General features: G+C 41.7%; 1 protein-coding gene across 3 annotated transcripts in view; it reads left to right on the forward strand.

The window, feature by feature from the left end:
• The window catches only part of LOC147015593 (dual oxidase 1-like), a 187,301-nt gene that overhangs the window by 140,366 nt on the left and 32,003 nt on the right, over positions 1–14,932 (forward strand). For all 3 annotated transcript variants that reach the window (XM_085850495.1, XM_085850493.1, XM_085850494.1), the window contains exons 22-29: positions 1,763–1,834; positions 2,739–2,917; positions 3,038–3,268; positions 3,436–3,535; positions 7,068–7,117; positions 12,262–12,389; positions 12,476–12,629; positions 12,831–13,051. In XM_085850495.1, the coding sequence (XP_085706621.1) occupies positions 1,763–1,834; positions 2,739–2,917; positions 3,038–3,268; positions 3,436–3,535; positions 7,068–7,117; positions 12,262–12,389; positions 12,476–12,629; positions 12,831–13,051 (1,135 nt within the window). The remainder of the gene's footprint in view (positions 1–1,762; positions 1,835–2,738; positions 2,918–3,037; positions 3,269–3,435; positions 3,536–7,067; positions 7,118–12,261; positions 12,390–12,475; positions 12,630–12,830; positions 13,052–14,932) is intronic.

Raw genomic sequence — 14,932 nt, forward strand, 5'->3', positions numbered from 1 at the left:
GTGGTGAACTACTGTCTTGAAGACCTGGAGAGAAGAATGAAATTGACGAGAATGTGGAATTTGGTTCCCCAGGTTGGAAAAAAGAGGAACTAATGAGTAGAGGTGAGCAGTGGATCCTCGAATTTGGGAGTTCCACCAGATGGGAGTTGATGGTGAACCATGTGCACCCTGCAGGAACCTGGGGAGACAAAGCACGGAAAGAGTAAAGGGTGCAAATACGGAGACAACTGATCTGTCTGTGATGGAAAAATGATAGGTTCATAGACTCAGCTTCAGTACAGGAGATTCCAATGATCTTGAAGGCCTTGGTTTCCATGGCGTCAGGTTGAGCAACTTGTGAAGCAGGGAGCCAGGCCAGAGGGAAAAGCAGTACTCCAATAAGCTGTGGATGAAAGCCTTGTTGGTGAGGAGTTCAGGTGTGCCAAGGAAGGACTTTGCATGACTGAGGATGCCAAGTCGGCAGCTGGTTTTTGAGGCCAACTTTGAAATGTGATTTGCCCAAGACAGATCATGGCTGAACGTGAGACCCAGGAGTTTGAATGACTGAATGACCTCAAGAAGATTGTTTGGAGGGGTTGCCAGAATACCCTTGGGCGGGGGGGGGGGGGAGAAAGAGAGAGATAGAGATTTGTCAGGATTGAAAGACATATTCCAAGTGTTTGACTAGCTTATGATTCTTTTTTGTCAAGGTCTGAAGAGAAGGAAGAGGCTGCAGCCTATCTGTTTGAAGAAGGGGGGATGTCAGAGTACAGAGGGTGGAGTCATCAGCATATGGATAAGGAGGATTTTCAAGAGAGTCAGAGAGATCATTGATGAAGTGCAGAAATAGGAATGTCGAGGGAAGAATGTGGAGAACTCCTACATAATCTCGAACCGTGAATAACCAGTGTACATGGTGGAGATAATTTGCAAGTCAATGGAAAAAAACGAAGAATCTGGTTTGAAAACTTTTATGAAGAAGATTTATCGATTCACAATCAGATAAACCTACCCCCCACCCCCACCCCCATTCACTCCCCAAGCCTCTTCCATCCTTCTCTCTCCTTCCATCCCCATGTTGGAAGATGAGACATAGGAGATGTAAAGTAAGTTATGGCATCAAAATTACATGAAGTTGGACAACCAATTTCACACATGAAGCGAAATATCAGTTCCCTGAGAATTTTGCAGGTGATCCAGTTACAAATTACAGGGCAATGGTCGTGGCCGTTGCTCCATGCAAGAGCATTACGCTCATTGTATATTAACCACAATGCTCACTCTCTCAGTACAAGAGAACAATGGAAGTGTTACAGAAATTGATAATTATGGCAGCACAGGGTCGGCCGCAGATATTCTGCAAACAGGCGAATAGTAAAGGTGAAGCTCCCACAATACGACTGTAAAATTGAGGATGATGCCGATGAAACATAACTACCCATCAATGATGAAAGTGATCATTCCTGGAGTTAAAAAAAACAACACATGTGTGAATCACTGACACACCAATGTAAATGTTCAGCAAGCCAACTAAAGGAGCTTTCTTTCCAACAGTGTCATTAACCTTTTTATCCACTCACCCAACTTCTCTGCTTTTGTAATGAAGAAGAAAAGGGGGTTTGAAAAATATGGAACTGAGTGTTAAACAAACACCCTGTAAGTAGATTGTAAGATGTTCACTAAATTGACCATTAAGGGACAATTGTTAATGGGACATGAAGGGGGACAGGGTGAAGTATAATCCGTAATTTGGTAGTTTACAATCTTCGTGTTTGATTTGCAGAAGTAAAAGCGGTGAATCTAACCACAACTTCAATGAAGAGAACAATGCTGAAATGTACAACCAAAACAAGAGGTATGAAAACTATTAATTATGTACACCAAACTTTGTTAACACCATCACAACCATTCCTTCCATATGTACCATGAACCATTCTGAATACGAAGGGGAATGAGGAAGAAACTTTCTTTTTTCTTTTTTTTCTTTTCAAACATTTTCAGAGCCAACACAACACTTCTATTCCACTGGCATCAGGAAACAACCCCACGACTGAAAGAAAAATAATGTGACATTGTCTGGAATCCACGTAAAAATTGATTAACATTTGTGTCGAGTTCCACTTGCACTTTTCCTTTATGGTTGATGGAAAACATTTTGACCTCCACTTGCATTCGATAGCCTTGGAATATACAGGTGAGCCTGAAAGTCGTTTTACCCCTGCTAAATTTCTCGCACCTCCCACTCTCCTTGGCGACAGATTCAGTGAAATGCAAGGAGAATGATGGAGAGCATACAGATAAAATGTCTGATTAATTATTGTAAATACTGCACAATAAAACCTGTATATTAAAAGAGTTTACGAACGAACGCTTTACTGAAAGGTGAACAGCAACTTTCAGGCCACCCTGTACAAGGAGAAAAAAAAATCATAAATAAGGCCTATCTCACACCATTGGGACTTCCTATTGATTAAGGCTTTGTTTAAGCCATTTGTGCGTGTGACAGCATCGCTCACGGTACCTCCACCTTGAATCAACAAACTCGTCATGGGATTTTTGGCTTGTCTGTACATTTGTATCAGTGCAGAACTTCCCTTGTGATGAAGCATCACATGGTAAAAACACCATTATATTGCTCTTCACTTTCCTTAAAAATTACTCTCAAAAACATGCAAACTAACATCATGGTAGAACTCAATACCTTTGCCTTCTGTATGACTTGATTGTTCAGGATTCGTGCCATCCACACTTGTTTCTAGGAAAAGCTCGAACAATGCCAACGTTTTTACGGAGGCTGAGCGCAATCGGCCACGTCGTGGCAGGTTTCTGTGCAAGGTGCAGCTCTTAAAGCGCAGTGTGGAGAACTGCAGACAACACATCTTCTGCTGCACCATCTTCTATACCATCATTGCTGGCGTCATGTTGGAGCGAGCTTACTGTAGGTTTCCTGTTGCTTATATTTTTGAGGACACCTTTTCCTTGTTCCTTCCCAATATAAGGTTGGGGTAGAATAGTTTGGAAGCGATCATGTCTAGGGAGAATTGTCTTGTCATTTCAGACTACGCCATTGACTCGGAGCATTTTGGAATACGGCAGGTCACTGAGGTTGGCATAATCATATCACGTAGCACAGCTGCAGGGATTTCCTTTACCTACTCCTTCATCCTACTCACAATGTGTCGTAATCTCAACACCTTCCTCCGTAAGACATTTCTCAAACATTACATCCCTTTCGACTCCGCTGTGGCTTTCCACCGTGTCATCGCCAAAACTGCTATCGTGCTCGTCAGTAAGTAAGATTCTTGTTCCCATCCACATCCTGCCTCTGACCAATAAAATATCATCATCACTGTTGATTTGAAGACGATGGAATGGCAGTCTTACTTTTCCATTTTTGTTGTGACATAAAACACAGCATTGTAATTCAATCGTTGTGTTATTTTGCTTCCTTGGCAGTTTTGCATACAGTCGGTCATGTGGTCAATGTTTTCCACTTTGTGATCCATCCTCGGAGTGTGTTGTCCTGCCTCTTCCCCTTGGACGTTTATGATGATGGGTAAGGTTCTCTATGATTCAAAAGACATGTTTGGAGTAGTTAGGAAAAGTTTGATTATCTCTTGCAAAAAACAGAGAACTTGCATAATTAAAAATCTGTTTCATTAGGTTTGCAAATAATGAGGCTGCAATCAAGCAAAATCAACCAAACCTTTGTTCGTATTTAAATTAATGAATGACATGGCAGTCATATGCTTTAAATCAGAACAGGGAATGGGGGGGGGGAGCTGGCAGGATGGCCTTGAGGTATGCACACTCTCACCTCTCAGCTATCTAGCTTGGGTTCTATTCTCAGTCCAGCTATAAACTGTCATCCTGGTGTTTCACAGGTAGTGTGATTCCTCAACGTGTGTGCCGTCGCTCAGATGGAGATTAAATTGGAGTCCCGTCTCTCAGTATAAGTTGGTGGATGTTAAAGATCCCACGGTATCCTTCACAGAGAGTAGGCGAGCTATCGCCGGCACCATTAACAAATTCCAAATTCCTGCCATAACCAGCAGATGGCATTGCATCAGCAGCACAGCTGCGCCCTCAGCCATTGATGCTACCCGACAGCCTTTTGCTGCGCATATGAAATAAGAATTAGAACAGGAATATTGTGCAACTGAGTCCAATATTTCCTATGAACTCCTACTGCTTACAAAACTGTATATTCTTCTTATCTACCAATTTATGGCATCTTTTCTTTTTAACTTCAGCCCATTCTTCTGCAGCACAGTTCTTTTAACTCTTGGACGTTCTTAAGATTATTAGCCTTCTTAGCCACAGCCTTTTCCCACAATTACTCGATCTGGTTGAAATTAGAAGGAAAAGGCCAAACGGGCAACTTGACCCTGTGTCCCTCTTTTCTGTTTTTGTATACATGATCGATGCTCTTTGAAGAGCGAAAGAAGGATGGAAGGGAACAAATTGGAAAGGGGAAAACACCAACAATAGAGTAGAAGTGAGCGTAAGAGCAAGATCAAAGGGAGGGGAAGAAGGACACATGGAGTGAACACTTATAATAGTCGGATATTATAATACCTATATTATAATAGGATACCTATAAGAGTAACCATGTAACCTATAATAGCATCAACGCAACCTATAATAGTATCCACGTAACTTGTAGTAGTCTCCCTATGATGTTTACAGTGCCGATAGAAAGACTACACCCCCTTTCAAAATTTTCACCTTTTGTTGCCTTATAGCCTGGAATTTATTTGCATAAAATCAGGCTTTTCCCACCTTTATTTACACATCATAACCCACAACTTCCAAGTGAAAAACAAATTCCACAAATTTCAGAAAATTAATTAAAAATACAAAATAGAATATCTTGGTTGGATAAGTGTCCACCCCCCTTATAAAAGCAATTGTAAATTAGCTAACCTAACCCTAACAATCTAACCCTAACCAATCACCTTCAATATCACACACCAAGTTAATTGGCTTCTACCTGTGTTAAATTGTTGTGATTCTGATTATTTCAGGATAAAATGAGCTGTTCCTGGAGGTTTCCTCTGCTCGGTAATGCATTTCACAGCAAAGACTTAACCATGAGCACAAAGGAGATTTCAAAAGATTTCACGAAGGATAAAGTTGTGGAAAAGCACAGATCATGGGATGGATAAAAAAATTTCAAAGGCCTTGAATATCCCTTGGAGTACAGTCAAGACAATCATTAAGATGTGAAAGGCATATAGTAACCATCAAGATCCTGCCTAGATCAGACGTTCTCTCCAAGCTGGATGACCAAGCATGGAGGACACTGATCAGAGAGGCCACCAAGAGGCCAATGGCAACTTTGAAAGAGCTACATGTCTTTATGGCAAAGACTAGTCACTGTGTGCACATGACAATAATATCCCAAGCACTCCACAATTCTGGTCTGCATGGTAGGGTGGCAAGAAGGAAGCTTTTACTCAAAAAAGCCCAACTTGAGTCCCGTTTGAGGTACGCAAAAAACTACTCCAGAGATTCTGAAGCCATGTGGCAAAAGGTTTTGTTGTCTGATGAAACCAAGATGGAACTTTTTGGCCGAAATGCAAAACTTTGATGTTTGGTGCAAACCCAACACAGCACATCACCCAAAGGACATAATCTCTACTCTGAAGCATGGTCGAGGCAGTATCATGTCATGGGAATGTTTCTCAACAGTCGGGACTGAGGCACTTGTTGGACACAAGGGAAAATGGATGGAGCAAAATACAGAAAAATCCTAGAGGAAAATCTGCTGCCCTCTGCAAGAAAACTGAAATTGGGACGGAAGTTCACCTTTCAGCATGGCAACGACCCGAAGCACACAGCCAAAGCCACACTGGAGAGGCGAAGGAACAAAAAGATGAATGTTCCTGAGTCACCCAGTCCGAGCTCCGACTTAATACAATCGAAAATCTGTGGCATGACATGAAGATTGCTGTCTACAATCGAAAATCTGTGGCATGACATGACTGTCCATCAATGGTCCCGACGCAACTTACCAGATCAGGCATTGCACTTGTTGAATTATGATGTCATAATTAAAGCACAAATGACATCATCATTAACATATCTTATTCTACATGAGGAGTACTTGACAATGAGCCATGTTTCAATTTTTTTTCCATGGAGCGGTTTCAGAGATATAAAGGTGCAAATTTTTTGTTTTTTTCAAGATGGCGCCAGTACCACGTGACCTATGATGTTATAATTATCATAAATTCCTACAGGAGGCGCACCTCTGATCAAAATTGTGTCAATCGGACCAACAATTGCAGATTAAAAAAAATTTCATACTGACCGGATCAAGTGTTGCACTTGTCGAATTATGAGGTCATAATGAAGGACTGATGACATCAGCATGAACATATCTTATTTCACATGGGGAGTACTTGAGAATGAGCCGTGTTTTAATTTTTTCTATGAAACGGTTTCAAAGATATAGAGGTGCCAGGTTTTTCGGTTTTTCCAAGATGGCGCCTGTACGACGTGACCTATGATGTCATAATTATGACTAAAAAATTCTACAGGAGGAATCGCACCTGCTTGTGTCAATCAGACAAACGGTTGCTGAGAAAATGAATTTTTATAATGCAGATACGTACGTACGCATGCACGAGACACATACGTACGGCACACGGACATGACCGATCGCTTCACCCCATTTTTTGCTTTGCGAGCGCAAGGTAACAAGATTTTTATATCTATTTTTCAAAAATGAACTGTAGTATACTCGTCTCTTTAAATGGATTTGCATTAAAAGTCTGTGACTGTTTGACGTGGATTAGAGATAACTTTCAAACTGTGACTCATTATTAACTTTTATTTTTCATTGAAGGTCTGACATATCTCCAAAATGCATTTGGTGGTTCTTTGTGTCAATCAAACCAGTCAATGAAGCTTTGTGATTTTATGAAAAACAACATTTTTATATTTATATTTTTCAGAAATGAACTGTACACTTGTCTGAATTTAAATGGATTTGCATTAAAAGTCGAATCACTGTTTGAGGTGGATTAGAGAAAACTTTTGAAACTGTGACTCATTATTAACTCTTTTATTTCTCTTTGAAGGTCTGACGTACCTCCAAAATACACCTGGTGGTTCTTTGAGTCAATCCCAGGTGTGTGAAATGCTTATTAATACAATGGCCTCGCAAATTGTGTTGTTTGTTCCCATGAGGTTTGTTTGTTACCCCAAACCCACCTCCTTCAAATTCCCTGCTTTCCTTCCTGAAAGTCCCTGTAATGTCCATCTTGTATACCCCGTGTTCCCCGCCCAATCCCTCTCTCTTCCACAGATCTCCAAATGTCTCTGTTCCCCACTGTTTTGTCCTTCCCACTCCCGCCCTCTTGTCTCATGCCCCCCTTGCTGTGCGTTGTGTGTCAGCTCTCGGACGAACCTCGACAAGGTATACAAAAAAAAAAGTGCCCTCCAGTGGTGATGCTTTCACTTGGACATTTAATTGATTGATTGAGATTCTCAACCTTCAAATTGACAAAGTAAATATTCCTTGAGAGAGGTATTCAAGATTGCTGTGAAAAACTTCCCAATGCATTTATTACACTAAAGAAAGTGAAACAAAAGTTGATTTTTAAAAAAGATGATTACATCTGATTATAATTAATTTTTGGTTCTCATCCTTGCATGAAAAAATGCAACATTAACCAGCAAGACAACTTTGTAGAATTCCAAGTAATTTGTGAGAAGCAGCCTTTTTATTAGCGGGGAATCATCTCCTGTGTTTCATGTTATCAACAGTCACATGCTTGCAATCGGCTGTTCATTCTGAACTCCTAATTAATCAGATGCAGTAAATGACAATCTTTTGAATAAAATCCAAACAATCACTTTTAAAATCTTGTGAAAAGTATTGAATATTGATTCTAGTCCTTCATAAAATTTCATATTAAACAGCAAGCACCAAAGTATTCATTCTTTCAATTAAAACATTTCATACCATTCGGGGAGTCGCCTTAGTCTCAGAAAAAGCTCTTTTCTCAACAGTTCATGGTTTTAAGGTGCTTTCATCCCAAGAAATCAAACCCAGTGAGATAAGTTGACATCCTACCATAGTCCCAAACAAATAATTTCACCAGTACCAACCCTCAAAACATCAACCCTGCTGCTATTTTATCAAAATTACAAACTAAATTACTGTTTTATAAAATCATAATATAATATATGTTGTAAAAATAATATCATATAATATGTTATATAATATGTCATAACATAATATGTTATGTAAAAAACAAAATTACTGTTTTACCAACACCAAAAATATTTCTGAGAAACAACTGCAGTATCCACCTTAGTTTTGTTTTTAAACTTTGGTTATGTTGCAGTTCATTTTTCCACCAGGGCCGTGCACAAACATATACCCTCACAATGGTCCACAGAGCTTTCAAGATAAGGAAGCCATGTCCTTGAATGGTACTTTAAAAAAAACAATGTTTATTGCTTATGGAGGCTGATATATACTGCAACAATTTTTAATTGTCTAATTACAAGTTAGCAAGTTTGTGATACTTTAAGATAACTTGCCAATGTGATTTTTCAAATGTGAAATTGAAAAATAAACAACTAATCATGCTGTGATATCAGCAGAAAGAATATGTCTAACTCCATCTTGTAAATATTTTCAAGTGTTTGTTTGTGTGTTTGTTTGTTATTCTTTCACAACCAAACCGTAGTACCTGGAGGCCCCAAATTTTGGGTGTAGGTACTTCAGAATCTGGGCAAGGTTATAAGCTGCCACACATTGGCCTTGACGTCCGTGTTGAAGCTAAAGGCTGCTATAAAGTGTATATTGGGATGTGGGGTCAGACATTGCTGCCACCTCAATTTTCACATCGACACCAGCCCACATGTAAAGGAAAACTTTTAAAAATCAAAGCTTTTCAATGTCAAATACGTCCCAAAACCACTGCCAGGAAAAGCTCACCCAGTTGAGGAACCCCTACTCATAGTTAATATTAGACATTTCACTGAAGTTTAATTAACTGCTCAATTAATCAGAGGTTATTTTTTCTTCAAACAAGTCAAGTGAAACATATCCAAACTATAACGACCCTCAATGGAGCACACACCTCCACCAGGCTGAACAGTTTTACATTTTGTATCTCACTGACAAGTCAGATCTGCATCTGAACCTTAACCAAAATTTAATCACCTTGTTCTTGTCACCAAACTAACTCAACCACCAAATTATATCTGAATAACTCCTCCACAACTTTTTGAGATGTCATGCTATTATATCATTTTTGGCCTGATATCTCTCAATAGAGAACACAGGCAAAAATGCTACAGTTAGAACTATTGTATATTTGAGTTGTACTCACATATAATACAGAATTACTGCAGTAAAAGAATGTTATTTTTGCCTGGGGAATCAGTTAAATAGTAATACAGTAGTATCTGGATCTTCACCAAAATCAAAGCAATTCTCCATTGTCACACACACCCAGCCTGTCCACTAAGTTTTGTCCGCATCCATCCATAACTTTTGGAGACATCCTGCTCACAAACAGCCAGACAGACAGTGTTGAAAACATAACCTCCATACACCTTCATGGTGGAGGTAATGATTATATCTCATAATTTTTTGTTTTATTTTAAGGAACATTCTATATTTGAGCTCTGAGATGTTTTTTTTTTTTTTTTTTTTTGTATACCTTGGTCGAGGCTCGTATGAGAGCTAACACACAACTCACAGCAAGGAGGCATGAGACAAGAGGGGTGGGAGTGGAAGGGACAAAACATTGGGGAACAGACACAGGTGAACTGTAGAAGGGAGAGGGATGGGGATGGGACGGGGAACATGGCGAGGAGAAGATGGACATTACAGGGACTTTCAGGAAGGAAAGCAGGAGAATTGAAGGAAGTGGGCTTGGGTGGATTATCGGGGGTAGAAAAGATCGAGGATTTGGATGGGGGAAGATAAGAGGTGGTGGTGAACAGCTGTTTTGAAAGCCTGGAGGGAAGAATGGGAAAGAATAGAGTGAGGAAGTTTATTCCAAAGGCGGGAAAAAAAGAGGAATGAAAGAGTGAAGATGAGCAGTGATTCGTGATTTTGGTAGTTTTACCAGAAGGGGTTGTTGGCGGACCTTGAGCGCCCTGTGGAAATGTGGTTGGGACAAATCGCAGAGAGAGCAGGGGGGGCAAGGCTGGAGAGGAGTCGGTAGAAGACAGAAAGACCACCGACCAACCTGCGGTGATTGAGTGAGAGGCCCAAAGACTCAGCTTCATTGCGGGAGATGCCGATGATCTTAAAAGCCCTGGTTTCGACAGCGTGAAGTCGAGAAAGGTGGGAGGCAGGAGCACCAGCCCAGAGGGGAGAGCAGTACTCCATCAGGCTACGGACAAAAGCTTTGTAAGTAGTCAGGAGCTCAAGAGGGCCGAGGAAGGACTTTGCACGACGGAGGATTCTCAGTCGGCGACTGGCTTTTGAGGCAAGGTTGGAAATGTGACTTTCCCAGGAAAGGTCATGGCAGATAGTGAGACCCAGAAGCTTGAAAGAAAAGACTTCTTCCAGAGGATTGTTGAGAAAGTGGATGGGGGGGTTTTGTAAACGGTCCTTTCGAAGAGACATAGTGAGAGTGTGAGATTTGTGTGGATTGAAAGACATGTTCCACGTGTTGGACCAGTTTGTGATTTTATCCAGATCTGCAGTGAGCGAAGAAGCTGCTGCTTGCCGGTCTGAGGGATGACAGATGGTACGGCAGAGGGTGGAGTCAACGACAAAGAGAAATAGAGGATTTTCCAGAGAGTCCGAGAGATCATTGATGAAAACCAGAAAAAGAACAGGGCCCAGAACGCTACCTTGAGGAACTCCAGCCTGCACAGGAAGAGGGGATGAAAGAACTCCGTTTAGGGCCACACGTTGACTGCGACAGGAGAGGAAGTCTGCGAGCCATGAGTGGAGATGGCCTTGAATACCATGGGAAGAGAGTTTGGTGAGTAGGGCAGGGTGCCAGACTGTGTCAAAAGCACGTGATATGTCCAGGGATACGGCTCGGATTTCCTGTCTGGCATTGAGGACCTCCATCCATTGATGGGAGAGCAGTAGCAGCATATCCAGGGTAGAGTGACCTGGTCTGAAACCAAATTGATGATTGGAAATCAAGCCATTGGAGAAGAGGAAGGATTTCATGTCTGAAGCAATGATGGATTCCATAACCTTGCTGATGATTGGGAGAAGGCTGATTGGTCTGTAGTTACAGGGATCTGTTTTTGCACCTTTTTTATGCAGGGCAGTGATGTTAGCAGATTTCCAAGCAGATGGCAGATGACCTTGGGAAAATGAGAGGGTGAATAGAACAGAGAGAGGGTGAGCAAGAGCAGAAGAGCAGGCTTTGAGGACACGTGGGCTGATGCCGTCTGGACCGGTTGCAGAATCTGACTCGAGGTTTGAAAGCAAGCTCTCCACCTTGTCAGGAGAAAAGGATACAGAGTCCAGGGACAGTTGGGTGCGACTGGGTAAAGTGGGTAGAGATAGTGATGGGTTTGGGACACAAGATTTAGCTGCAAACACCGAGTTTAGACATTCAGCTTTATCACGTGTGGAATCAGCAGTGCGGCCATTTGAGGTAAGGGAGGGGATGGAGGGGGAACATACACCAGAAACAGATTTGATTAAACGCCACCAGGATTTTGAGGAGGGAGAGAGGTTTGAGAGTTCAGACTTGAGATGAGAAAGATGTTGTTTTCTGGCTCTCCTGAGGGTAGATACACACTTGTTCCGAGCTTTGTGGAAAGAACTGAGATTGCCCTCAGTTGGGTTTGCTTTCCATGAGGCAAAGGCAAGTTGTTTCAGGACAACTGCCTCACCACAAGCTTCAGTAAACCAAGGGCGGGAGGAAGGGTAAGACAACTGAACACGAGAGGGGATAAATCTGTGCATGAGGGAGAGCAAGTTTCTTTGAAAGAATTCCCAGGATGAGTTGATGTTTGAGAAAGTAGTGATAGGAGACCAGTCTGTAAGTTTGATGGCTGCTCGGAGACCCTGCCAGTCGGCTTGAGTGAAATGCCAGACTCGACGGCGGTGAGGTGGTTCTCTGATGACAGCCAGAGAGATGTCCACTTTAACAAGGACGTGGTCAGAAGAACCAATTGGAGCGAAGGAAGAGCAGAAGAGCAGTTTACGCATTGCCTAAAAAAATTCCGATTGCAGAAAATCTGTGGCGACTGATCACAGAAATGATTATAAAGTGGTTGGTATTAGGGATAGAATAAGGCTAAGCTGTGTCTGTGTGTGTCAAATTCCAGGTCTCACCGGTATCCTCATATTGGCAGTGTTGGCAGTCATGTATGTGTTTGCCGACCGGTACTCGCGACGCAACTCTTTCAAAGCCTTTTGGATCACCCACAAGCTATATGTAGTTCTCTATTTACTGGTGAGAAGATAGTATCCATCATGGCACTTTTTAAAACCAGAAGTGAAATGTTTTACGTACACTGATGGCAAACTGCCTTTTCACAGATCATCTTGCATGGCAGCATGGCCATGATTCAAAAACCAATGTTCTACCTCTATTTCATCGTGCCAGCTCTTCTTTACTCCGGTGATGCTTTAGTTAGCCTGAGCCGCAAGAAAGTCGAAATTTGTGTTTACAAAGCTGAGTTGCTGCCCTCAGGTAAGAAAATGTTTCACAGTATAAGGACAACTGGACAAAAAATTCATAGATATTGATGTTTAACTTTAGTAAGTGATCTCAGTACTTTAGAATAAATGACTGCCTTTCCTTTCATTTTTGAGAAAAGTCAACATTGTATTCATAATAAATCTGGTGACTTTTTTTGTTTGTATAGTAAATTGCCCTTGTAAATACCCTCAGGTGTGACGCATCTACAGTTCAAGAGGCCCCAAAATTTTTGTTACAAATCCGGTCAGTGGGTGCGCATTGCCTGCCTCAATCTATCCCAGAATGAATATCACCCTTTCACCCTTACGTCAGCTCCTCACGAAGACACACTCAGCGTACACATCCGAGCCGTTGGTCCCTGGACCATGCGGCTCCGTGAGGCCTACAGCTCACAAGCATCCTGCTGCCCAAAGGTAGATTTAAGACGTATGGTTTGGTTATTACATGATAGTTGATTCAAACAAAAAATGTTTTTCTGATTCATATTTTCAGGAAAAGGGTAAGCTTCCGTTATTTTGCTGAGAGATAAACTCCACAGATATATTATCATTGGGGAACCTGCTTTGAAAGGGTTTTTTGTAGTTGAGTTTTTGAAGATGTATTAATCTTGCGGAACTTGTTTTTTTAAGGTAGATTGTAGTATGCTCTCCAAATCCTAACTTGTTCATCTTAATTGCTTGTTTAGTGGATGTTGACAACCATTTTGCAACATGGTTGTCACTTTTGAAATGCTTCCACACCTTATCATCACCACCATGTAGAACAAAAAGAAAATCTGGCAAAGAGTGCATTCGGCTTTCACCTCACAGTCCACTTCAGGCAAAAGACCTCCAGAAAATGTCATGTCCACACTATTGACTTCGACAAAGTTTTGTGTCTTCTAACTGGAGTTGAAGGAGCAATACTGCTTCACTTTCTTTTTCTCAGGTGTTCAATAGAACTCAGACTGAATCTGTGAGTCTGGCATGGAAGAATTGTGTTTGTACTGCAAGTTAAGTGTGAAGAGAAAAAGTGACATCTTAGTTGTGCATGTCCTGGGAAGTCACTGCTTCCTCCAAGCTCGGTGGCTGTGTTTGACTCATCCAACAACCCTCTCTTGTCTTATGTATTTGGCTGCATGAATGTCATGTGTGTGTATTCAGCTCTACTATGAGCCGTAGATCATGTGAAAAATTAATCTTGGTTGTGGAAGTGATTGCCAGTCACATGTACGTCCTGTTGCTGTGGGTCATGTGAGTTACCCATGAGTATATCGACCAATCAACTCCTTTTTGATACTTTTCGTGCTCAAGATTGGATAAACAAAAACGATATTTCACTGCATCTTGCTCCTTTTGTACATTTCATACGTAAAAGTGGGAAGGGAGGTTGCCATACCTAGAATATGTTAAGAATTTAGCTCGGTCCTTGTGCTCGAGGAAAGTAGAATTACACCTATATTAGGGATCTGTCAGAGGTAAGTCGTATGTAATATGTGCACTGACATTCTCATCTTCGAGCAGAATAGGGTATGGAATACTGTGTAAGACCTTCTGTACAAGTGAGGCCAGGAAGAGGACTTATGGGCACAAAGGCATGTGGAAAGCACCGCGCTTTAAATGAAAGCATCACGGACCATTTGGCCAAATAACTGCATGCCAGGGCAGTATAGTGAGCTGTGGAGCCTTGAAAAGGGGCTGGATGGCCTGGAAGACTGCTCCACCCATTGTTAGCAGGTGGCCAATGAGAGGGACCAGCTGCATGTTAGAAAGGCAGCCCCAAAGAGATTAAAAGACATGCGAGTTGAGATAAAACAGGACCGCAGATCAGATGTTTCTCTTTAGCTCATGGCTCGTCAAAGAAGTCCTGGAACGAGAGATGCCAATGCCATCTCCCCGCCATTGTTATCTCTTCATCACCATTTTCCTGCCTCATGCCGCACCTTCCATACTGTGCCATAGCAAACTGCACTAAATGATTGTGGTACAGCAGAGACCAGTTCGTGCCTGCCTGCCCCTTTGTTTCTGGTTTGATTCTGGTGGTTCTGCATCTCAGTGGGATTTAGTTCTAGTCCTGTTTTAAGTAAGTGTGCTCCCTTATTTGTTTGTCCTGTGAGCGGCAGGTCTGTCCTTTTATTTATTCTTCGTGTCTCGTCTTCCCTCCCATATTGTTATACAGTGGCCTGCAAAAGTATTCATCCCCTCCAAAGTTCTCACATTTTGATGGCACCTGAGCTTATTTCATGATGCTTTCAAATAAAACTTAATATCTGGAGTCTTTACAAACTATTCCAAAGTTATAATGCTAAAAAATGT

This window comes from Eptatretus burgeri, chromosome 12, assembly GCF_056783735.1.
Source record: "Eptatretus burgeri isolate ZD-2024b chromosome 12, Ebu_testis_v1, whole genome shotgun sequence".
Taxonomy (NCBI): Eukaryota; Metazoa; Chordata; class Myxini; order Myxiniformes; family Myxinidae; genus Eptatretus; species Eptatretus burgeri.